At 41.0% G+C, this 26,698-nt stretch overlaps 2 protein-coding genes across 11 annotated transcripts in view; one reads left to right on the top strand and one right to left on the bottom strand.

Moving 5' to 3' along the window:
- Window positions 1-6,010, top strand: part of slf1 (SMC5/6 complex localization factor 1) — a 28,759-nt gene extending 22,749 nt beyond the window's left edge. For all 3 annotated transcript variants that reach the window (XM_088422334.1, XM_088422336.1, XM_088422335.1), the window contains exon 18: window positions 5,300-6,010. In XM_088422334.1, coding sequence (XP_088278460.1) covers window positions 5,300-5,805 — 506 coding nt within the window. In that variant the 3' untranslated portion in view covers window positions 5,806-6,010. The remainder of the gene's footprint in view (window positions 1-5,299) is intronic.
- A 302-nt stretch (window positions 6,011-6,312) lies between these two features.
- Window positions 6,313-26,698, bottom strand: part of LOC148429437 (multiple C2 and transmembrane domain-containing protein 1-like) — a 104,857-nt gene continuing 84,471 nt past the window's right edge. For 6 of the 8 annotated variants that reach the window (XM_088417652.1, XM_088417661.1, XM_088417669.1 and 3 more), the window contains 4 exons: window positions 18,874-18,983; window positions 18,514-18,623; window positions 17,135-17,232; window positions 6,313-9,070 (listed from right to left, as the gene is read on the bottom strand). In XM_088417652.1, coding sequence (XP_088273778.1) covers window positions 8,999-9,070; window positions 17,135-17,232; window positions 18,514-18,623; window positions 18,874-18,983 — 390 coding nt within the window. In that variant the 3' untranslated portion in view covers window positions 6,313-8,998. Of the gene's footprint in view, window positions 9,071-17,134; window positions 17,233-18,513; window positions 18,624-18,670; window positions 18,788-18,873; window positions 18,984-26,698 lie in introns of those variants that run through there. The other 2 variants (XM_088417677.1, XM_088417683.1) reach the window with 1 other exon arrangement.

Below are 26,698 nucleotides of genomic sequence, written 5' to 3'. Positions count from 1 at the left end.
ATCAAACATGGCAGTCTTTATGCATCATATTAGACTTCTTTAATAATGTAAATTTTTAATTAGAAGAGTATTGATTAGATCACTTGGAGCGCAACCTTTATTGCTTCAATGTATGTATTTTACATGAGAAAAATCTCATTGGTAACCCAAAAAAAAAAAAAACACACGATATCTTTTTTCGTTTCTGGGAAAAAACGCAATGTCTGGAAATAGTTGTTATTAGAACAGGCCTTTCTACATTTGTTGTGTGCTTGGGATTAAAATTGGACCAAGTATTTCTTTGTCGGTAACAGTTACTTCACATGAGGAGGGTGAGACCCCTCATTCTGTACACTAGTATTGGTCAGAGGAGCAGGGAATGGTTTTGTGTCATATTTTGTGTCCTAGGACGAAGACCACTGGCCAAAGAGGCCAAGATTTTTTTTTTTTTTTTTTTTTTTTTTAATAGCGTGTCTGCATGAAATAAGATACTTAAATTCTAAAGGACTAGGTAGGGGTGTGAGGTCACTTTTTAAGCCGAAATTAAAAAGAGAATAAAATATGTGCTATTCTCATTTGAGAGTTTATTGCGCTGACTCACACCTACATCATGTGTAATATAAGTCTAAAAATTACTAACATAAAAATCGTACAAGGGTACAAAATCATAAAGTAAAGATCCTCAATAGAACCAGAGTAGGGTCCACCACGCTTTCTGTTTTCCATCCCATCAACTTAGTAGAGCACAGAGCTTTGCCAAGGCTAAACAATAAAATTAAATTAAAAAATGATGTAGTGTTTGACCTCTAAAAATAAATACCACTTTTAAGAAGCCATCACCGTTTCTAAAAAAGGCCCAACTACCTGAAATGCGACTTCTTTGAAATCTAACAGCTATATCGAGAGAAATTTTGTAGCACTTCATAGACTGTTTCTAATTCAAGTTGATCAAAACTTAATACTTGCTCCATGTCATAATAATTAATTAAATACATAAAACATCTATATTTGATACTCTTTGTTGCAAATCGACTTTATATTCCTTTATGGAGGTTAGTGAAATCTTTTGGGGAGTTTATTCATTAATGGGTGTTTTTCACAACCTGTGGGGGCTGTTGTACTATGACAAGCTGAGTGCATCCTGCAGTGTGCGGAGGCTTTTGCTCTTTTGATTTTTCTAGTTCCAAAGGCCACCTCTAGCTCACCTCTAAATGATCACAACGCACTACCTAGAGCGGGGAGCTCGGTGAGTATAGTGTACAAAGTGGAAGAATCCACCGAAAGAAAATTCACAAGCTTGACTTTGCCTTCACAATGTCAAAGGCTTCTTAAAAAGCAAGTGAAGAGGCTCTGTCTTCATGTTGCTTTTGCTTTCCATCGCACTGATAATGTCAAAAACTTCTAAAATTAACAGTGTACAGTTTGTTATGATGATGAGCCATTTATATGCGAGTAAGAGCAGTGGGAAGTTTATAATCCTCAAGTTTTTGGCATGAATAAAGATTATTTGTAAAACCAAAATAAAGCTAAACCTATGCAATTCTGTTAGAATTAGTGCTAGCTATGGCAGCAATGAAAAGTGGCATCCTAAAGTGAGCTGCATATTTTTATTTTTAAATAATTGGTGCAGGTCTTTGATTTGACTTTCAACGTGTTTTTTCTAGTATACCGTAGCAAATGTCTTAATTTATGTTAATGAGCAAAAAGCAGAAGTATGCTTGTGATTTTTTTTATACATATTTATGTCACCTTACTCAGCTAGTGTCTCTCACATACATATATGTGTATATATATATGTGTGTATATATATGTGTGTATATATATGTGTGTATATATATATATATATATATATATATATATATATATATATATATATATATATATATATATATATATATATACACACACACGCATACACATATCTAGCAAAATAGGGCCCATAAAATGAATGAATGTTATTCAATACCAAAACGCCACTTAAGATCAGCCAATAATTCCCATTAAGACCATCAAGTTTAAGAGACTCAAAAATTTGTAGTTTTGTTGTTCAATATTTTTGTTTTAGGTTTTAATATGAATGAGATATTTTGGTTTACATAAATGTTTTGGGGTGAGATAAAAATTTCTTGTTTCAATGGTTCCTGTTTTGATGCCTTTTGACAAAACATGAAAGCATTCAGTAGACAAGACAGAAAACTTCTTTATTTGAGGTAGGTTTACACAATTAAGAGGTCAGCTTCACTAATACACAAGCACTGCCTAATTACAATCACAGTGTAAAGGAAGGTGGAACTCAAGGAGGACTGACAGGGTGTGTTACCTTTGCCTTTTTTAACTGTATATTAATGTGAATTTATTTAGGTCAGGCTGCGTTTCGTGTATGGCATTCCGTTCAATGAACCACTATTACAGTTCCCTTCTTGTTTCATTGTGCTATACCTGCATAGCTAGCCTCTCCCGGTGGACTGTGATGTCATGCCCCTGGCTGAGATTCACTCATTCATCCTGCTTGCGTTTGCAAGCGGTGAGGGAAGAAGTGAGGATGCTTAGCGTCTCCTCAGACCAGACAAAAAAGGCAGGACTGCATCTTCTATGCCTTCCTCTCTGCCTCTTTTTATGCCAATTTGACCCCCTCCCCCACTCCCGCTTTTATATTCCTTGTCTTCGCCTGCCCTCTAAAGGCCAAAGGGCTTTGCACTCAGTGTTTGTATGAGTAGATTGGGCCTGGCTGGTTGGAGGAGCAGGCTGCAGAGTTAGCTCAGCATATAAATACCTCTGCCGTAGTTGCAGAGGACTCACGCACACACACAGGATGGTGTAATTACCCTGTGCTCCGGTGTAATCCCCCAGGTGCTGTATTTATCTCCACCGCAGCACATGTGACACCCAGTGCCAACCTGAATGCACATCTCCTGTCATCCCATTACTGTGTGAATGTAGGAGTGTGTAATCAGCATTGTGTTGTTGTGCGCATGACGCTTGTCAATACAGAAATCATTTGACACCAGTTAGCATGAGTTATGACATTATTATACAATTAGACACTTGTAGCATCATATCGTCCAAGTGATTTGTAGTCTATGGATCACAGTGAAAGGATATATTTGCTGCAGCGAGTGTTGGAAGGATTAAGAATACAGGGTGCAAGTGGACAATTCCAATTAAGTGTTTGCATCCAAAAACTTAAACCATCTATGTAACACCAAGTTACCGATGGTGTGGTGATACAAACGTCTGGCTTCACTGCATTGTAGTGTGCCTCAATCCTCAGTCGGTGATATACTAAATTTGAGTGGGAATGCTCGCGTATATATATAATATAGATGCAGGGATGGATTTTACAAGTACATTACAAGTGAATCATCTCCGACACAGCTGTTTACAATCACATTACATTCTGTTTACACACCTTCACACCAAACCTTTTCCTCTTCAATCATATATGTGCTAGAGCTCGTCCCAGCTGACTTTGAGTGAGAAACAGGATACAACCCGAGCTGCTCACCAGCCAATGACATGTAAAAGTCTATCTTTCCACAAAGTTTTACAGTGGTCCCCAAACTACGGCCTGCGGGCCGGATCCAACCCACAGAACAATACCAGAGATGCATGGGACGTGACATTCTAGAATGGGGTTAAAATTTGGTTCAAGTTTGGTGACCCCTGTTTTGGAGTGTGTCTGATACACGGGAGAAATTCATAACAACTGGGCAGTGAGGCATGCAAATAAATATGTGGTGTAACCTAGAGTGCAAACGCATGCTCATGTAGCTTTCAGGCAAACTCAGGCACCATCAAACGATCACAGACGCAGTCAGTATTCATATTACGCACTTTGAGCCCAGAGCCATGCTGCGGGGCCCCTTCGCCTCCCCACTCCACTGTCATCTTTCTGCTCACAGCCTGCTTGTCAGTTACTGTTGAGACTAAGCGAGAAGGCGACACAGCAAGAATTGAACTCAATCTTTTGCATTTCTGTCCTGTCCTATCCTGATGCTTACCTGTGATGTCAGGGTTGCGCCTTGAACAGGGAGTTGTGGCAGGCCTTTCACACAGACATGGAGATAATCGTATTCACCTTTGGATTAGACATCCAAGATTGATCGATTAATCCATTGGTTGTCAACATGTCCTAAATTACAAGTTTCAAAGTGTGTCATAGCATTAACAGCCTGACTATTCCCTCTTCTGCTATTTCTTCTGAATCCTGATACATGCAACATAATATTGTTCCAAAGTCACATTCAAGCACCAAACATCTTATTTACGCTCACATTGACATACAGCACCTGTTGCCATATAGACCGGTGTGATGGACATACTGTAGATGATTCCGCATACTCTGATGTTGATAGCCTGTCAGCTTCTGTTTGTAATGATTGTACATTTTGACAAACCATGCTGACACAAATGTCCTGTTTCAAAATGTGAGATGTATGAAGAGAAATTTGTCTAAAATCATCTGTGTTTATATATGTTTTTCACCCAGTTATATGAGATTTTTTTTATTCTTGTCGGAATATTCAATATTCCATTGGAATTTTCTGTAGGAAATCTGAATATCAAAAATACTTGATACCAGCAGTTGTGTTGTTTGACCTGTGAATTTGAAAAAGTATGCTTACATAAAAGTTGATAGTAGTATAATTCCATAAGTTATGCAGATTGCATGTTTTTATGACTAAAAGCTAGCTAAACACCGACCTTGGCAGCTCGCAACTAAAGAACAAGCCATTAGTTCCTGTCCATTTTCTAAAGTGTCGTTGTCAAAATGTGACTTTTGCAGCCTTCTACGTTTTCCGCCGCAAATGTGTGGGGTCGATCAGCAACAACTCCCAAAATGGCTTTCGACAGCTCTTCTTCACCTATTTGTGTGTCACACATGGAGCCGTGCCCTCGCTCTCATGTGGCAAGGCTGAGCAGCCAAGTGGCCTCGAGGGCAGGTGGCCGCAAAAATGCTTCTACCCGAACGCAAACGAAAGGGCCCACACTTGACTCGCAGGCCCGATACTGGCGGTCTGCCGCCATAAAAACTGACATGGAACCTGCGCTGGAAAAAAGCTGGGCATACACTCTACAAATTAATCAGTTGGCTGACTCATGTTTGAATGCAACTCCACACAGTAGACTAGTGGCGAGTGAAGTTTTTCAGTTCAGAGGTTCTTAACCCTTCTGGGTTAGAATCTCCATCTCCGGGCTTCCTTTTTTGGAGGTTGTCATTTTTTTCTTTTTTTGTTGTCTTTGTTTCTACTGTAAAAAAAAATATATATGTATATATATACACACACACTCACACACTGTATATGATGGTCTTCTCCAGGTTCCGAGCTTCTCTGGCAGACAGACCAAAACGGCCGCACCGCACTGGACCTTGTCGCCAACGCAAGTCAGAGGGCGGAGCTTATCCACAGCGCGCAAGTAGGCGACACCTGCCTGAACACTAAAAAGGTGTTGAACCACGCCCTCCTGGAGGCGGGGTCCTGTATGCTGGCTCACCTCATCGTTTGCTACCTGCGAGAGAAGAGACCGCCCAGCTGCACGCATCCTGCCGACATGGCGTATACCCTGGCACGCTTCCTGGAGGCACACTCCTTTCAAAGAGTGACGCAGGGCTGGATGGACCAGCGAGCAATAAGGCTCGCGAGCGACACCCAGACTTTGTTGGAGATGGCTAGAGGGAAACACTTGGGACAAGTGTGCGAGGCGATAAAGTCGAACCAAGGGGAGAATACGTTGCTTCTAATGCGGATGCTGGAGACTTTACAATCTGAAGGACAAGACCTCCTGGCCAAAATAAATTCACCAAGTCAGAAAAGTACCATGTGATGTACCAAGACTGATCCCGTTCAGGTACATTGAGAAGATTCCTGGACGTATATTTTTGCACATGATTTGTACTCTTCTGCACAGGTTTAGAAACTTTGTTTTCCTTATACAGTAGCACAAAGTAGGAGATATTTTTTGGTAGGTTATGTACTCAACAAAAATGTTGAAACTTGAAACTTATTTTTATCATTATACGGCTGAATTAAGTGCCTTTTATAAGTGTTTTATATATATATATATATATATATATATATATATATATATATATATATATATATATATATATATATATATATATTCAAGCTACCTTTTCGTTTTCGAAACTGGTTTGCTGGAGTGCATCTGAATTTATGTGCTGGAAATAAAACAAGTATCAACAATTGAGTAGTCTTTAAACAAAGGAAAACACTTGTGTTCAATTTCCACTTTTTTTTAAATCTGAGATTGTTACTCAGATGGACAGATAGGTCACTAGATCTAAAGACAGAACACTGACATTCAACCTCGTAAAGATAAAAACAAATTTATTGTTTTTTTTGTTGTTTTTTTTTTTTTTTTACTTCGATGCATTTCAGTTCCACGAGACAAGTGAGCTAGCCCACACCTGAGCTTTTCCCGCTGTCACATGATGTCACAGGTTGAACACATGACGGTGATGTCGCAGGCAGGCACAAACATTGCAAGCAAACACACAAAAAAAGACATTTTAGAAAATGAGGCAGGCATACAGATAGTTTACAGCGCCAATAGCAGACCGTCAACAAGCATACAGTATAAAATACAACCATCATTTAGGTCTAAGGTATGTACACGTGGAGTTAAAAAATAAATAGTCTCAATTCAAGTGGGTGCAAACTTTTTCTTCTTCAGCTGATGATACATTCATTTATAGCAGGGTGTCCAAGAATTTTTTTTTTTTTTTTTTTTGTGAGGATTGCATACATTAGCATAGAAGGACACAAGGGTTACTTTACTTGATTTATTAATTATGGTATTTTTTCAAAATTTTACTAAGGGATGTTTGAATCGAATACTTTTTTTAGGCCAATACCAGTGCAAATGCTCAACTCTTGGCTAGTCACTAATACCAGCTATTGACAACACAAGTTCTTTTGATACAAAAAAATTCCCAGAAAAAAACAGACAGGTAGTTTTAAAAGAAGACCTATCTATTCCAATATAACATTTTCCTTTAAAGAATCATGGAAGAAATGGCAATTTTATGTTCTGTTGAGTTTGGATTGTACTACTGCTCCAAGAGAGTATCCAATGATAGTATTTACTGTTTTTGTGAGTACTTGTAGTTTGACTTAAGGCCGGTTATTGAGCCGAGACAGATACTTGTTATTGTACTCGCCCAATACTAATCATAGTGATGTGTAATGGATGAAAGGTGAGGGAGTGAGACATGAGAATTGTTTTTTTGGAGGTCAGAAAGCAGTACAGTGCAAGCAAACGAATCACACATTGCCAAATGTGGATTTTAGGAGATGCCACAGGCCACTAAGAAATAGATGGAGGAATGCAACCAGCACCCAGGTCAGAGTTTGACCCCCCCTGATTTATAGCTTTGAAATGCAAAGGACACAATAACACTTTGGTTTGCTTGCGAATGTCTTAAAACTGTGTTTTTGTAAGCTAAATACAGAAATGAGTGGACACACAGTTGCTGATCATTTGAATCAGGTGTGTCAGGGAAAGAAACCTAGAAAACATGCAGGATACCGGCCATTGAGGACAGGATTTGGACACCCCTGAGGGCCTGTCTCACTTTTTTTTTTCTTTTCCAATTGCGCCAAATAGAGTCATGGAATTGTGCACTTTGAGTTATTTTGACAAAGAAAAGGAAGAAACAGAACAAACAGTGGTTGAAGGTGTAAGTTTAATGTGACTGTGCCACATTAAAAACTTGCCCTTGCGGGGGGTGGGGGGATTACTGGTGCACACTACAATGAGGGAAAATGCAGCATACTGTAAGTTATGATGGAGGCGGCAGCAGCAAAGCATCAGTATACGCTGCAGGGAACGTCAAATGGCAAAGAGGAGAACAAGTGAAAGAAAAAGCCACCTTGGCTTTGATTCTGTAAACACACAAAAGCCTCGCTTGCACACACGTGTCACGCACTTGCCTCTCAGATCAGAGTTTGAGATGGGGTGAAGAGAGAGGGCGGCCCGGGGCACAGCATCGCACGCAGCGTGTGTACATGTTTGCGTGGGTCTGTATGTGTGCTTGTGTGAATGTGTGTGTAGGTTTGTGCATACGCGTTTCATGTTTGGGTGTCTGTGTGATAATGTGCAAGTCTGTCAGTGTTATGTCTGCCCCTCTGTATGTATGTGTGTGTATGGGCATACTGTACATTTTTATCCGTATTTGTGTGTGGGGAGGTGTAGGCATCTTATTTAGGGTAAGTGTGTAGACTTGTAAAGTATGTAATGACATATAATTGCATGGTTTATCTTCCAACTTTCCAACTTTGTGAGAGGGGTTTGAGAAATGGCCTTTTTCTGCTGCCCGGTGCAAAACACAAGGCTCCAAACGGCACAGATGAATATGATGTGGAACAACTTGCGTGCAGTCCTTGTGGGATGAGCTACATTAAAATATTGTGAGCCAAGACCCTCAGTACTCTGTCACAAATAAAAAGAAATAAGTACATCCCAGAAGCATTTGGAAGTCAAAGTGCATTTAAAAACACATTCTGTGCTTGTGTATAAAAACAAATGCAGAGTTCAGTATCGCTGAATCCATATGGCTGCCATTGAAAGTGGTATGATTAGTGTGAGGAAGACAACATGGTACCACTGTGACATTTCAACAGTGGAATAAGCCTAAGAGGGGGTATTAGCAAGGCTTGTTTACCGATAAACAGCAATGCACTGCATGTTGTTGTGCGTGTAATGAGGAATAGAATGTAGTTCAAGTGGAATACACACAAGGACCCATAAATGAAGTGCATCCATATCCTTCCTTTTCACGCTGGTTTTAGCAAAACGGGGATGTGATGATGCCATTTTTTTTTCCCCCAAAATTAAACTTGAGGCGCCTGTGATGGACACTGAGCGTAACCCCAGACCGAGAGGAAGAAGCAGGGGGAAGTTCTATCCGGGCGTTGTTGGGTTTCAATCGGCTCCTCCTTGTTCCTCAGAGTCCAGTAATGGAGCAGCAGCACAGGAAATGGACAAGGGAAGACTTCTACCCGGGGTTGTTTTTCTTCCTTTTATTTGGACTGGGATTGGGATCTAGTTTCAGCTCTCGGTACTGCACCTGTTAAAACACACACACACACGCACACGCCACCCGGTCAGGTGGAGCGAGCAATGGCTGCTTGAATAGTGCACAAGCCTCCAGAGGCTCTCTTACTCCAGCTGTGTGGAACAGTGGCCTCAAGGAAGGGATTACACACTGATTACCACACAGACACACACATGCACAGTCAGTCCTCGTAATATACATAAACACATGCTTCCACAGATGTGAAACAGTGGCCTAAGGGAAGCGATCACACAATCAAACAGAGGACAGGGCAAGGGCTCATGGGAAAGCCTGCAAAAGACAACAGACTCATCATGGAGAGGATGGAGTGAACACAAAAACACTGGAAGCCTTTCAAAGTGTTCCTTTTTTGTTTTCACCTTCACTCTCATCCACATGACTACTTTGTGGAGCTGATTAGCAATGTTGTTTTCATGTAATACAGATTTGATATGCAGCAAGTAATTCAATGAATTAAATCTGCAATAAAGAAATACGCTATCTATGTCATAATCTAAAGGCATGTTTTTTTTAGCATTTAAAGCAGCACTCGGGAACATTTCAACCTTCATAAAATATTTCAAAGACTGTACTCTTCTGATGAAAACATTGACTTAATAAATGATATCTTTGTCATGGTCTAAGGGAGCCTGTACTGGCACTAAGTAACTTTGAGGAGGTTGGCAGGAACTCTGGCAAACAAAAAACTACAAATGAGTTGTCTGCATACGTCGGCATACGTCATTCCCCCCTTTCTCCATTCATTACGAAAGATGCAAGTTAATTCTACACACGATTACTGTTGTAACGGCAGAAGCTGCAAACAAGCAAAATGCCTTTTCTGAGAAGGCAGAAAAAAAAAGAAAAAGGGAGACTACTCGGAAAAAAACATAGTCAGGAAGAGAGATGGGAAAGTCAGGTCCAGAAAGAGAAAAACCGTGCCACACTTTGGCTTGAGCCACAAGTGCTTCTACTCAATTTGTAGATTAAAAAGATCATTTGACTGCATCATGACTTCTCGACAAAACCGGAAAAACATTACCACTTTTGTTCTGATGGCAACTAACGAAAACTGAAAGTAAGTTCTTAAGTGTAGCAAATGTATTCCGTCTCAAACTAAATACGCCTGCTGCTATTGAATGAATGGTTGAGAGTGGAATTGTGGCGCACAAAATGTAGAGGAGAGTTTTATATATATATATATATATATATATATATATATATATATATATATATATATATATATATATATATATATATATATATATATATACACACACATACACATAATAGCTGAACCCAGAGCCTGTGATGATATACAGTTAATATACAGTGACAAATCTTTACCACCATGAGATTTTTGAAATACATTGAGGTTTGAGCGCATTCATCAAAATAAAGGTGAAGAACGTCAAAGAGGTCGTATGTTGCTGTCATGGATAAAAAGTTTGAACATCCCTATCCTAAATGATGGACATTTATACAGCCCTTCACACTTCCACGCAAACACCCATGACGAACTCGCCGAACACATGACAATCGCGGCAGATCTGATCAGAGCTAGCCACAGTGAATAAGCACACATAGCGCCAGACTGGTGGGATTCCTCCGAGACGGATGTACAGTCCGCTACTTCGCCTGTCTGATTGATTGACGTCCTCTCTGATTTTCTGCTACGACAACAAGTTGGCGTCAGTATGTTCACTATGTTCTATCTCGTGGTGGACAAGCGAGGGTAGTCACTGGTGAGTGATGGCTGAACAAGCCTTCATCTCCTTCTGCTGCTTAGGGGAAGCTCTATCACTATCCACCGTGCGAGGATGAGAATGTGTGAGTGGAAGTCCAAATATGAAGACAGACCAAAACCAATGTTATGTACATGATCACTACGGACAATGACGTCCAGAAGAACCTGTTACATACAGGCAGTTATGGTTCAGATCTCAATACATTCTCAATTGAAATGCGGACAAACAACCCTAGAAACGCTGATTAATACAAGATTAAAAACAATCCAGATGGAGAAAACAAGAGAAGCATGAAAGACAGAAAGATAGCAGGAGGAAGGGCAGACAATTGAGTGAGCAACAAAGAGAAATGGACGGAGAGGGGCGGGGGTGGGTGGTGGGGGGACAATAAGTGCAAAGAATAGAAGAGTGAGTGAGATGGACAGAGATATGTGGACACCCGGCTGATGACAGAAACTTTTCTCATGTGGGTGTGGATCCTTTTATAGTGCTGCCAACTAAAGCAGACAACAGGGCAAAAACCCAGGGGGCTGAGTGCAGTGTATATGGCCCTGTGTGTGTGTGTGTGTGTGTGTCGGTGCGTGTTTGAGAGGAAAACTGCGTGTTACTCGTTGGCCTATAACAATCTTGGCAGACTGCCAGTGCAGACAGTCATCAGTTAGATAGGTATACTGATGGCTGTACAAATGAGTGAATACATACCCAAGAGATACTTCTAGGGAACCGGAATATTCACACCAAAGTTTTGGAGAAAACAGTTAAGTTCTAACTACTAAGTTTCACTTCAATCACGATAGTACTAATATTATTTGTGTGTGTGCGTGTGTGTGTGTGTGTGTGTGTGTGTGTGTATACACATGTGGGAACATATAGTTGATAGATAGTTGCGATCCAACATATAGTTGATAGATAGTTGCGATCCAATCGGATCTCGAGTTGGAGACAGTAAGGCCAGCTTGAAGGCCTCATGTTGAACGTGACATGTATGCCCATTGTGAATGGACACCAACAAGGCTTGTTTCGTATGGTACAACTGAACATCTCAATTTTAAATGTTCAGTTGTACCATACAAAACAAAAATTGTTGATATGATCGTCTGTTACATCCGCGGCGTTTGGATGCCGTTCACCAGTATATACAAATTGAAATGACAAGAGTAGTAGCGGGATTATTTAGTGGCATTTGGTTGCATCTTTGGTGTGTGGTGGACTTTAAACGTTAGAGCAAAAATATCATTCCTTTTTTTTCTACGTTGTTGCATAAATGACAAAAATACTCTCCTGGCAAATAAATGAATAAATAAATGTTCTTCTCCAAAGGTATACAGCTAATTTTCACATATTATTTGTTAACATGCTCCGGGAAAGACAGAAAAGTAGGACAGCTATTGTACAGAATCGCAGACTGTTAGCGGTCCCATTATATGGCCAAACGCCTACAACAGCAGAAAAAAAAGGAAAGTGGCAATTTAAATCCGAACGCTGACATTCCTGTCCAAACGCAAAAACTTTGCGTGCACATCCAAACAAAGAAAACTTTCCTTGTCTGTAACAAGAAGCGAAGGGGATTGACAAAAAACAAAAAGGTGAGGAAAGAAAAAACAATATCTCAATCAAACAATCCTTTTCCCTCTGTGAAGAGCTGCCAGCTAGGAAAGAAAAGAACGGGGCTCATGCGTCACAGGTTCAATTCCACCTCACAGGTGACAGGCCTGCCTGACGCTATACCCTTGGCTCCCTGCTCGCCTCACCTATAATAACATACACGGCAAAATAATGCCGACAACAAGCGCTAGTTAAAGTACAAAACAAAAGAAAAAGACAGCGGCGGTGAGGAAAAAGTGGGGCGTTAGCAAAACAAAAGCAAATCGCAATTGGGTGAAAGTAAAATGTGGCGAGCACAGAAGCAATTTGCTAGCATGAGAGGGAACCTTGAAGCGAACGTAGACAACAAGAGAGGCGGCGGGTAAAGACCCAGCAGTGCTCAAAGGCTGCTCCACCCTCGCTTCTCTCCCAAATGTTGACAGTACAAGTGCAAAACAGACTTTGAAGTGCGCTCGGCTGAAGGGGCGCCATGTACTGTGCCGCCGCACTTAGCAGTGTTACCCACAAAGCGTCCCGCAACCTGCCGCTCTTCCTCACCCAATGTCTCTCAGATTGAACTTTTCACGGTGTTTTGATTGCGCCAGTGTGGGCAGACGAGGCGTAAAGATAGGTGGGTGGCAGTCAGAACAAGAAAGTGCAGCAACGAAAACTAAAATGCAAATAATTAAGTGACGTTGGGAACTCCATTTGAGTTCTTACTAGGGCTCACCAACTTAAAATAATTGATTTGTGATCGTTTCCGCCGCTCAATAATATTGCAATTTAAGATGCAATTATTTTTTAAGGTCCACTTCCCATGTATTTTCAAACAAACTCAAAGAATAAATTAACCTGCATGCCAAAAAGACGAGCTGACTAATTGCACATGCCGCGGGCACCCCTTGGACCTCGACCTAGAGTGGAGCCTGTAGCTAACCAAATATAACAACAAGAAAGCAGAGTTTACACTCTACATTCCAATTTATTACAAAACCACTAAAGGTAATATCTTCCCAAAGCTTTCTTTTGTCCTCATGTCTCTCCTTCTGCCGTGCTTGAGTGTGATCTTCACTCAATGATCCCAAGTACTGACATCAAAAGCGGACAGCGTGAACACGTGTAGTGCCTGTGACCTGATTGACAGATTGGCTGGCCAGTCATGTTCAAGATGTTGACTTTTGACAGTACTTGAAGCATTCTCCAAGTGAAAATCACACACATGCAGCAGAAGGAGCGCCGCGAGGGTGAAAGAAACCTCCCAGAGCTTTTGTAATAAATTGGAATTTTGAGTGTAAACAATGCTTCCTTGTGATCATGTTTGGTCAGCTACGTGCTCCCATTTAGGTCGACGTCCGAGGGGCGATACTCCGAGGGCAACTCTGGCCCTCCGTGTTTGCTGACTATGGCCAAGGGATGGAAACAGGAAGGGATAACAGTACAGTTACTGTATAAGGTTTAATTATCAAAGATTTAAGTAGTGTACTGCAGTAATATTTGACTCAAATATGTAAAGTATAAATCCTTTACACATCTACAAAATTCTGAAACATGCATGAAAATGACGGGATGAGGTGAGTGTCCTAATTTGCGGATTTCACATTTTGGGGTGGGATGAAGGGATTCGCTCCCCATTAACCGCAAAAAGTGAGGGGACACTGCATATTTATTTGCTTTGAGTACAGTTGTTAACTTTCTAAACTCTTTGAACTTACAAATATTTACATGCTTGCGAGGACAACTTGACAAAATTCTACCAAACAAATGTTACATACGTCATGTAAACACACCTGAGGCTTCATCACTTTAACCTTTTACAGTTCTTGAAAACAATGGATGTGTTTCCATTCTTGGTTCGGTAAGACGGTTCAACTGGCTCAACGGTTTGTTTTGCAAAGAGGCCGTGGCACAAATACAATACATGCTGTTCACTCGCTGGAGAAAAACAAGCAAAAACACCTCAACGGAAACATCCACAAGTCAAATTTGTGTTTGATCAAATTTGTAGAAATATCGCTTTTATTTAAAAAAATAAAACTGTAATGGAAACGCAACCACAAATGGCATGTCGAAATGGCACAAACTGGGGAGAAAACAAGAAATCCAATTTTGCAGGTTTTCTTTCTTTTTCTTTTGCTATAACAGATACCGAAAAGAGACTAACTGGCCGCACACTAATAAAAAAGAAAAAAAAAGTTTAAGGTTGTCAAATAAGGACAAAGCAAAGGTGAACGAGACCCCTAGTGGATGTGGGCGATAGCATCTGGCAACACATCATCCTTTAACTATCCTGCCTTTGACCTGTTTATACACGCCGTGGGTTTAATCCGGTCCATAAATGTTGTCTAAAAATATTAACCTGACTCCCTGCTGTTCATTAGTCGCTAGATTGGAATCTGCGCTTATTTTTGTACTGGGGCCAGATCGAGCGCCTTTACACCAATCATAAATGGCCACTTGGCATGCTAATTGCATTGGCCCTACTTACGCACTCCCCAGCTCGCATGGCTAATTGTGTCGTAAAACATAATATTGCACTGACACCTCCCAAACGGCAGGTAGAGAAGACGTAGCCCCATAAAGGTGCTCAGTTTGGTCACGTTTGAGAGGATATGAACTCCCTGATCATTTCCGTAAAGATGGCATATGCTTGTACTCTATCTAAATCGATACATTTTTCTCTGATAGAAATAGCGGCTCTAAAATGCATGTGTGGTGCTCTAAGCCTGACTTTTAAAATGCTAACTACAGAGAACCCGTAGAAAAAGGTGGTGAAAATGTCTGCCTGTCTGTCACAGCCTCTTCACACTGAAGATTGTGACATACGAGTGTTTCACAGAGTTATTAGGTGGCATTTGTGCCTACTCTCCCTATTTTTGGAAAAGAAAAGGTAGGTTGCATTTACTGTACCCAACAAGGTAAAAAGTCAAAGAAATAAATTCCCAATACAAATCTCCACATATGTAAAGATGACATCACAACACGGTGACTGGAAGTTAAAATGACTCTACTTATTTTATCATTTTCAGATGTATTGCGTCTCAATTTGCGAATGCCACATGACCAAAACCAGAAAACAGATGGGCCGTGATTGGATGACCCAAGCCCTGAGAGCATGTGTCGTTTTCAGTTGACATCGAGTGGCAAAATGATAATAATCATTCATAATCATTCTGAGGCAATGCCATGGCAACATTTCCATATCAATGTTCTCTAATCAATGAACTTCCAAAAAAATATCAGTACATTTTTCTGTTGTGCCATGTTGAGGGGAAAAAAATAACTTGTGTGCTCCAAAGGGCTCCTTTTGTTATTGTTTGATTACATTCAAATGTGTTGGACAGTGGCTCACCAGAGTAGGGAATAAAATCTTCATTTGAAATATATTGATCATTGCTCATTTCTTACTATCAATTGCATACGCTGCCTTAACTGGCCTTGACAGAGTCTGGACGCAAACAGAGCAATGGTTCCCAAACCTTGCCTTACAAATATCATCACCATGACCAACATTTGGCTACGGTAGACTGTTATTCATAAAATAATAATTAATCTATGTGGATGAAGTGTTTAGAGTATGGATGGATGGATTAAATGCAAAATTAAACTGTACGGTGGCGTTGTTTCTTTTTTAGGCCAAACAACATACAGTATTTTCTAGAGGAATGCAAAAATAAAACCGTAACCTGCTTTTACCTAATTTGCTGGTTCATTGCACTCCATCTTCACATTTTCCAAACAAAAAAAGACAAAAACTGTTACAGTAGCACTAAAATGACCACAGCTGACACAACTATAACTGCATGTACAGCACAGCAGACCAGAATGCCCCCAACCCCCAAACCTCCATCCAGCAGGCCCTCATTAGGGTCCTTGTAAAGGCCTTGTACCTGCTGGGCTTGCGCCCCTTTACATCCCTCTCCCTTTAGGCTCCAGGTGTGTCAGGTGGTTGCATTTCACCAGAGGGGACAGCTTGGGATAATTTAACGTGACAGCTACCTGGCTCGTGCAAATAACTACAACAGCGTCAGCTCACCCCCCCCCAAAAAAACAAAAAAAAAAACTACACAGCACTGTATTTTTGCTCAACGATTGAATTGGGGAAGGCACAGGGGGTCTTGCGGAGGCGTGCAGACGAACGAGGAACATGACCTTGTAAAGATGAAAGACAGCAAGCGATCAAAGAGGAAGTCGATGTGGCAGGGGGATTGGTCATATCAGGCCCGAGGTCACAAAATGTGTGTTTTTGTGCAAGCATGTTGAACCGGTCACAGCAGGGCTTCGCATATACGACACATTCCGCTGGTGCTGAATATCATGACCGCTGCTTAATTGCACTTTAAACTGCATTTTGTTACAGCCGGCACAGCATGTCACTGCAGAGAACACATTTACATTGTCCCTAAAACACATTTCTAGTTTTTAGCGACAAGGAAATCTGATCTCTAAGTGTGTGGAGACAAAACCGCATGGAGCTGTTGATTCATTCTTTAGAGGCCAAATGTTGGGGAAAAAAAAGTTAAATAATAGCGTCTCACTAGGGAGCTTTGTGAGAATAGATGGAACCAATCAGCCTCGTTATGCTCTGCACACTACACTCACTTAACCTTCTTATCTGATTACATGTCCTCAGTGCGAAAAAACAAAGTACAAAAAATGCAACCAGCTATAAAAGGACAATTAAAAGAATCAACACCTATGAATAATAAATAGATAGAAAGGTAAAGATGACAGAAGGTTTACCCACCACTTGGACGTCAGAGGGCACTCGGGACAAAAAGTCTAAGATCTCATTGTTATCAATGGTGTAAGGGTCTCGCAGCTTCTTGGTGAACTTATTTACTCCTGCGTATAGAAAGACATACGAAAAAAAAATTGAACAATTTAGAAAATACAGCAAGTCACAACATAAGTACATCAATTGTAGTATTGATTTTATAGGTATACAATTTCAGCCTTTACACAAACATATTTTGCTAATGTAACAAAAAAATGTTGTCATGTGATTTTAATAATAAAAATATAGTCCTTTATAAAAACATGATAGTGCAAGAAAACATACTGTAATAACTCCAAAAGAAATGGCAGTTTTTGCCACATTTTTTTGTTTTAAATCAATGGGCATTGTGTTGTTCTCACGAGTTTGCACATATGAGCAACACGACACCAGTATAATGCGGACCTAAGAATGTGTGTGTCTAGGTCTCATTTCATTTCTTCCGTAAGCCCTAGTAATATTAGAGGATGAAGAATATGCGGTGAGAATGTCTATATGTGTTCCTCCACCATTTGTATTCAAATATCCATCGCTTTAAGGAACATGGCACCGATACCGTGTTAGCCTATCAAAGATATTTTTCATGATGTGCATTAGGCTAGCAATTATGTGGCCGTTTAAAATAGACATATAATTCTCTTTTTAGTTTAATTTGACAGCAAATTTCAACTGCAATATTAAATAGCTTAAATATTTGCTTTTGGAGCGCTTTTGGACTAAAAACACATCTATACTCAAAAGCATTTAGTTAAATTAGCCTGTCTGCAGCCTTCTTCTTTTTTCCTGCCCCCCTCTTCCGGCCGGGAGAGGGGGCTAGCTAGATGGTGAGGGTTGACTTGACCGCCTCCATTGGGTCCTGCGCTGGTCGACCATCACGGGTTAGGAGTCTTGCCGTCTGCGGTCGACCTGGCTGGAATGCGGGATGGTTCCTGCCCAATGGCTTTGCCTGCTGTCAAGACATCACTGCACTATATAGCACAATATGTTTTCTGTAATTTATATTGTTTCTGTGTTCGGTACATGCAGCATCCACTTCAACCTGTGGGCCTGGAAGGGGGCTCCTCCCACCTGTGGTCCCTTCTGGAGGTTTCTGATTTTCCCCAAATTGGGGTTTTTGAGTTTTTCCTTCCCCTTCTGGGAGCTTTGACAGGGGATGCTGTTGTGTACCTTACATTGAAAAGATGTCTCTGTATGACCTCTTTTCATTCTGTGAAGCCCTTTGAGACTTCGGTGATTTAGGGCTATATAAATAAAATTTGATTGATTGATTGATTGATGCTCCCAAAAATTTAAGTCAGGCCACTTTAATCTCAAGGTACTACTGTTACGCTACCTGTGATATCGCTTACCCCAGGCGAGCACAATGTATCTCAGCGGGATGAAGTAAATAATGACGGTCGCCACTCCAAGAGCGACGATGGCCAGCCAGCTTAGGAAAGGCACAGTCCAATTAAAAGTGCTGGAAAAAGAGGAAAAGGGTCGTGAGAAAATATTGACAGAGGGCGCCGTCGGCATGTTCAAGTGGTATATGTTTGAAGAGGGTGGAGGATCATCTGTTTGTCATGCTGGCAGCGTTTGCGGCGAGTAAGTTCTAATCAGGCTGGCAAGGCAAAGTGGGGCAACCTGGCACGACAGAAAAACACTGGGACGTGCGGAGCAGAGCACAAAGCGTAGCGGGCCGGGCGCCGAGGAGCAGGCTTACGACTCACTTCTTTATCCTCTCGCCATAGGAGGCCACTTCATCCAGCGCGTTCTGCACACTGATACACACGTCCTGAATGGCATAAAGCTTGTTCATGAAGCCCTTTCTCTCGGAGTCCTGCAAAGGCACAGATAGGGTTGTGGGCAAGGGAGGCATAAACAGGCAGGGTGCAATAGGAAGAGATGTAAGGGAGCAGGGAGCAAAGAGAAATGGAAAGGAGAGAGGCTGGGCAAAGGCATCTTTAGCGGAAACAATACATGTTAAACAGCGTCAAAGGCTTGCGCCGGGAGAGCCAAATTGCCGGATATCCTGTTCCAGTTGACTGTGCTCATTCCAGGCGGTAATAGAGATATAAAGTCGGCAGAACAAATCAAAATGCTTTCCTCCGTACAAAAGCTCACACAGACAATTTGAATATGTTAATAGAACGGCAGAATTAAAGAGAAAGCCAAATGGAAACATCACTCTTTGAGGACCTCTTTTTTTCTTTTTCTCCAGCTCCCTCTTGGTGCTGCCAAGATCAGGCTGAGCCCAATTGTGCAACTGCTTGGCAAGCTGTGATGATGTCACCAGTCATGACATCATTATCATTGACGCCATCAGCCACCATCAACAGAGGCGTAGGCGGGCTTGTCTGCTTTTGACAGCCAAAGAACCTGAGAATTTTACTGAAAGAGTTTAGTATATCATGCAACAGTTAGGGCACCTGGTTATTAGTAACGAGAGCAATCTGGACACATGTCGGTTTGTTGGGTACGCATGCTTCTGAATACAAAAAAGGGCAATGACAAGAGGTTGGCTACAATCATCAGAAACATGGGGTATGATCCTGAATGGGACCCTAACTTCACCTGAATAAAAGAGTAAAAAAGGAAGTACCTTCCAACATACCAAAACTTGGTCTAGCATGCCTGCAGACCTACTCGCACGTCTACCACTAGCACGTCTAGTTCCAGACGTGTTTGATACAAAAATAAAGGCCAAAGTGATGAAAAAAAAAAAAAAACCTCTTGCTCCCTGAAAAACATTTTGTCGTACTTATGGCCATACATTTTTGTTGTGTGTTTTGGAATAAAATTTTGAATTCAGCAATTGAAGCACTCATGTCATGATGAAAAAGAGGCAGCATATTACAAAGTGTGCAGCACTTCAGATGGGCGCAGTTGTATCCGTTTTTTAAATAAATTAATGTAAAATAAACGTATTTCTGTAAATTACTCAGTATTATACTATGATGAAAGTCTAGGTAACCTATCAAACTGTATAGCAAGTTACTCCGTGATACCCTTTCTAGTACTACTATGAGTGTACATATGAGTGTACTCTTGACACTATGTATCACGATGAGCCTTTACCACAAGCTTCCCATTTGGACTTCTTAAAAAAATGTATGCCCTCTAATCTTTTCTGCTCTCCATCTATGATCTGATAATGTAAACAATGGACCGAGACCTTTGGGGAGTCCACATTGCTTCACAGAAAACTACCTAGGGAAAAAAACTATAATTAGTCACAAAGCAAAGGGATTGTTTTTCTGTGCAAATACTTGACAGGTTTGGCATTATTTCTTCCTCCTCTGGAGGATCAGTTCCTCTGATTCCATCTGCTTTTCATTGCTCACTCAAACAAATCTCAGAGCATCCACTCCGTACTGGTTGCCCATCCAAAGCAGGTCGGACCGGATCAGGACGGTTTTACCTTGGAGGGAAACAGGGGAGAGGTGTGAGAGCACGGGCGGGGTGGATAGGATAAGTCAAAGGTCAGTGAAGTATAAACCACTGCCACATGCCCCTCGGACTGCGCTCTGACTCCTATTTCCTGTCTTCAAACAAGTCTCGGTGAGGCGGGAGGTAATAATAACAGAGAGCCACGGAGATCCCTGTTTTCCCAGCTTCCCCACTCACTGCGCACATATGGAGACAGGCAACCTGTTCCTATAAGTGAACCCAATACACACGCACACCCCGCAGCTATTAGATAAGCTTGATTTGCACACCTGGTCTAGCTGAGTAACTCTATAAACATTATTAGGTATTCCACGACACAAAGACAATAACGGTCTAATCCTTTACTCAGTCCGTTTAGGCGTAGACTACAACGCCCCTGACTGAATATCAACCGAATTGATGCGCGGTGGTTTGAGATCATAGTCCAGGTTAAAGCCTAAGCTCTTGGCTGTTGATATGTAGCTAAAATGAGTCTCTAAAGAGGCCCACTCAGACACACAGTAAGAAAATATAAAAACAGGCCTGTCGGTCCATCTGTCTCATCGCGCTCCTGTGAGGACAACTGCCTGTTTTATTTTTCCGGAGAAAAAAACGAATAAAATGAACTGTGCTCGGCTGTGACTTGGCTAAAGGTTCAGCCGCGCTTGACGGCTGCGACAAATCCCGGCACCTGAGACGAGAGTGCGCAGCTTGAATCATTCCGACAGATAGTGTAATAAGCCCGCCTAACGAGTGAGGCATCGTGCATTTTAATGGACTGCAACTGCAGGTTCATGTGCAATGTGTTGTGGCGATATGTTATAGTAACTACCGGTTCAGTCAGGGAGTTACAGATTTGTGACTGCAGTCAAATAAAAGAGCACTCAATCTTAGTTCTTTTGTCTATTGCAAATAAGATATGCTCTAGTATGATATGCTTTCTTTACTGTGTGTTCTTGGCTGGTATAGGCAGTAGATAACAATACTGCAGTACTTGTTGTACATGATAAAAGCAACGGTAAGCCTTTCTTTAAGCCCTAAAATGAACGGGATTTCAATTCAGAATGACATTAATGGTAAACAAACCACTACTATCAGGGGTTGAAAAAAGTTCAAGTGGATATACAGAACAGTACAAGACTTTGCAAGATTACACTAAGGCTATAACTGCAAAATACACAAGTTTAACTAACATAGCAAATACAAAATATATTTCTGGTCGAATAAATCAACCAGGTTGTTGTGAATTTGATGCAGGTAAGTACCAAAATGCGTGTAAAAATCGAAACAAACAAATCGAAGCACAGGTTACCAAGGTTACCTTTTTTTTTTTAAACATTAAGACCTAACTGAACCTATATGAGGTTTCAGGGTTTATTTTAAATGTTTTTATTTTGGTGCTGTAGGTAGAGAGGAAGGATGGTTGGACAGTCATTTGACAATTGTCGTTTACTTTCTTAGACAATACTTAAAGACCGTTTTTCATATTACACATGACAAATACTGTATATTTTTAAAGTACAACTAATACTAAAACTAACAAACACAAAACTAAATTGAATGAATGTCAACAAAATATAGACTCATGAAAACTAACAAGCGTACTCTAAAAACTACTTAAAAGTCACAATGACACAAAAGTCCAAAACTCAATTCTGGCATGCAAAACACATTGCAGTAATTTGTAAAAATAACATGGGGTGTATTTGGCTGTGCAATAATGTGGAACTACACCGAGGTGTCTCCTATTTTGACAACCTTATTTAGCAACATCATGAGACGGGCCAACGATGTGCTTGGATTAATGGAATATAATGTTGTGGCCACCGCCTGCATATCAAAGCCTGATGGAAACACGCTTTAGTAAACTCCACTAAAACAAACTGACACGATTTCCCCTGGGCATCACAAACTCCTTGACATCAATTAACTCTCATCGGGCAAGCACGAGAAATACCTTGTGATCTTTTGCTGCGAGATTTGTGTCCAAGGTTTGCATCAGATGTTTAAAAGTGTGACGTGAATTCTAAGCCATTACTTTAACATTGAGCCACTCCGTTTAGAAGTGCGCGGAGCAGGTTCGCTGCGGGAGTGCTCTCATCAAGGAGGACAGGGAAGGCAGCGTTTGTTGAGATGATGCCGATGCGTGGAGGCAGACAGTACACAGAAAGAGCTAACTCAGGCTAACCGCTTGCTGGCGACTTGTGGTAAACTCAATCAAATACTTGATGAAACATTTACCAAATGGAATTTGTGCAAATCACCAGCACCACCTCCGTCATCACGCACAGAAAGGGAAAAAAAAACTTTTCAAAGACATTTTGTCCTTCCGTGACCTAAAGCCTCGAGCCAAACTCGAGCGGACACTGAGGACAAAGTCAATTACGATGGACTCAAATATCTGTCCTATATCCATAGCTGAAAGCACAGAGCCATTTTGAGAGTTGCTTTAACCTCAAATCCCATTGTTCTCTCTTTGCCTTAGATCATAAATATGACAAAGCTAAGAGATCTAATATAACGGCATATATCGCCTTGACACTGCATGATTAGTCTGAACCAAACGTGACTGCTGTGCTAAACCCGCACCTGTTTCTCTTTCCTCTCGTACTGTAAAAATTGAAATGTCAAATGAAAGGCGACAGAATGCTAATACGTGGCTCCCAGAGGGCAACTCAAGGCATCCTTGTTGATTTTGTAGAGAGAGCAGACATGAGTTCTACCGCATGAAAAAATAAGCTTTTTTTTCCACATTTGAGTGAAGCTGAAGAATGCATGATTTGCAAATCCAGTCCATGAATAAAAACTGGGATTTTTGCATATGTGCACACACAACAGGCTGACATATTTTCTATCATTATATTTTCATTATTTATAATGCATAAAGGGGTAGCTATTCATTTGAACACCTATCAGATAACCTCTTTTTTAGCAGTCTTAGGAAAAGTTTCGATTCAGCAATGAGCCAAGCTTATAACCTCTGGTGTTACATATATAAAGTATTTACATTGCTCGACTTTTCCTGAAGGGGTTCCATAAACAGCACATAGGAATGAATACACGTAGTGTGAATCCTTATTCTCCCAAACGGTCTACTAATTTCAACAATATCACACGGCTGTCAGGAAACGACAAGTCAAGACAAAAGCCCTTCGGTCGGTCTCTGCTATAGCGAGTTGGCGCCTAGCCAGCCTTGCATGAATAGGACAGATGTTCTTTTTTTCCCTCCAGGCTCCTATTTTTTTTTTTTAATATCTCCTATACACCTCCAAAAATATGGTCAAATGTGGGAAAAGACCTTTTGATCTCCCTCTCTGTCGAGCTTAATTTTTAGACTTTAGAGAATGTGCCCTGGCAATCAGCCAGCTCATCATATACACACATAAAGGCAAAGGCCACATTGAAATATGACGTGTGTTTCCACTCCCACATCTGCAAATAGATTCCGGTGATAGTTAAAAAACCTTTGCAAACTTGGTACATGGGCAACGGTTTATTCGAAAAAAGGCAAAGTCAAACTACAGTTTAGGACAGCCTGCTGGAGGTAGACCAGGCACTGGCAAGGTCCTACACAAGTAATTAGTCTCTTCACCTCCTCACTGCCCACAGCACGGATAAATATACACAGAAGTTAAATTCAGGAGCCAAGGGAAAGTCAGGAAAAAGCGGGAACTTATTTAGAGTCTGACCTCTCCTAAAGATGAAGTTGTCCTCACATACATAGATGGGTATTTTTAAAATCGATTTCCCATTCCCTCAGGTCCAACTCAGCGTCCACACCAATGGCTCTTAAAAAATGGCTGTCACGTGCATGCCACAGCAAGAGGAAGCACTATTACCTCTAACAACAGTTATGTTAGCCAGTCAGAAGCTTGTGTCCGTGTCGTATGAAGAAAAACGTCCCCTCAACTAATGAAAGTTTAGTAAACTCCTTAGTCAGTGACAATGAACACAGTGTGCATATAGACAAAGCAAAAATATGTGTTAAAAGTTTTCAAACGAGTTAAATCTGATCTGTTTGTGTGGCCTTAGCGTGTGTGTCATCACCGCCAGCACAGCAAAGCACTCCATCACTTCCAAGGTCAGCAGACCAAGGCACGAACATGATGACAAACACCCCGCGACCTCCTTGCTTGTCCCTCTTTCTCACCTTCCACAGCCCTGAACCCAAAGTGCAAAGCACCTTGCCCAATTTCCCCCCATCCTGCCTCACCTCTGCTCCCTTGCTACTGTGGTCTCCTTTGCCTGTCCTTCCGTGCATGCAGCCCGGCTGAGTGTGATGGATGGGACAACATTAGTCTTGTCCTCTGTTGGCCTGGTTTTGCGGTTACACACCATCTTTCTTTGTCCATACATCACGTGGACACCATCTTTGGGTCGCTCCCAGGACTTTATTAACATGTAGAATTATAGTGAATCGAAACTTTAAAGGTTTTGTTGTAGTGTTTCATGGTATACTGAAACTAAAAGTGTAATATGTGAGCCCTAGCCGCCAAACACACCACATTTTTCAAAAATCTTTTTTTTAAAGTGACCTCCATGAACGTGCTGAGCGTTTGCGTCAAACTTATGAATTAAGAAAAAAGTACACTTGTGTTTCTAACTTTTCAGATTTGTGTGTGTGTATTTTTCATTAAGGAATACTCATTTAATTAGTAATGATGTAATGATGCTGCCTGCCATCAAATGAATTTTAACAGCTGTCCATAATATGAATTTTAACAAAAGCCCAACAGGGGGATAAACTGTGTATTAACCTGCATGTGCAACACACGTGATGGACCCAACCCAACTTATAAAGCAAGAAACTCTACTAATTAACCCCAATAAGGCACACCATTAACGGAGATTATCGAGAGAATGCCAAGAGTGTTTAAGGAAACTACAGTATAATACTGTAAACAATGTTATTTTGTTTTTACGAATGCATAGAGTCTAAGTGTGAATTTTGGTAATGTAACAGCATTAATGCATCATGAGAGTTTAAAACATTTGTCAAAAGTATTCAAAACAAAATGTAATCTGTTCAACAAATTGTATTCTGTAGATCTGAAACTCAAATAGAGTAGTAGCTTTATTAACTTCAGTTGTTTAAAAAATAAAGTTTTTTTTTGCTCTCCGTAAGCCCCTTGTGGCGGAATTCCTTCTAAATCAACAACAAAAAACTTTTAACATTTGCTTTTTTGAAATTTGTTTGGAGAAACGCACGCACACTCACACACATAGAGAAAAGTGCACTGGTGTGAAGTGATGGGATCACGCCTTCAAAAAAGTAAATAAAATATGCATCCTCTGTGCTCATTACAGATTTATGACTCTTGTTAAAAGAAAAGGTGGCGGCTGCCTGCTAACACGTCTGACTTTCAAATCCAGACGACACCGCTGTCAAGTGTTGTGCTCCACATTCCGTCCAATGAGAGATGGCTGAGCGTGAACGCGTGCCAGCGTCGACATCCTATTTGGTGACGGTACTCTCCAGAAGTTACTTTGGGTGCATGAGAGCACACAGGAACTCCTCACCTACAGTGCGGCAAATGCCTTTTCTAGCACTTTGATGCATAGTTCATCAGAGAAAAAGCGCAGTTGGTTCAGCCGCTCTTATATGGGATTCAGAACAATAACAGCCATGGAGTAAAACATTGCAGCATAAGACATAACGAGCAGTGGGATTTTCTGTGCTATGTGGAATATTTTTATTTTCCTCTGGCAACATTTTAAGAAAAATCGCTCTCAAGCGCGCTTAAATCACCCAAATGCCATGGCACCCGTCTACCCCACCCCTCCATCGGTGTAGCTTGTAGGCTCTTGATTAACTTTTGGCCATCTGTCCGCATTAAAAAAGAAAAATACAGCATAACTTTAACTCAGCACAACCAAATTGTACCAGCTATCACAGTGAAACTAAGTACAATTAGTGAGGATTAGTAGAGCTAGGGCAGTGGAGTGTTTTGTAACGGTCTGGGTTCCGCTTGTCATTTTTCCACCCTGTAAAACTTACAGTACAAAGAGGTTTGGTAGAGCTGGGGTTAGTGGAGCAAATTATAATGATCTGGGTCATTTTTGTCAATTTTCTCTTCAAAAGAGAACCACTGAAAATCAAAAAACACACTGCAATGAACGCATCGG

The sequence above is a fragment of the Hippichthys cyanospilos genome, chromosome 1, assembly GCF_059441005.1.
Source record: "Hippichthys cyanospilos isolate Australia breed blue-spotted pipefish chromosome 1, RoL_Hcya_1.0, whole genome shotgun sequence".
NCBI lineage: Eukaryota > Metazoa > Chordata > Actinopteri > Syngnathiformes > Syngnathidae > Hippichthys > Hippichthys cyanospilos.
The sequence above is the reverse complement of the archived record's forward strand: the minus strand, read 5'-3'. Positions and strand labels throughout refer to the sequence as shown.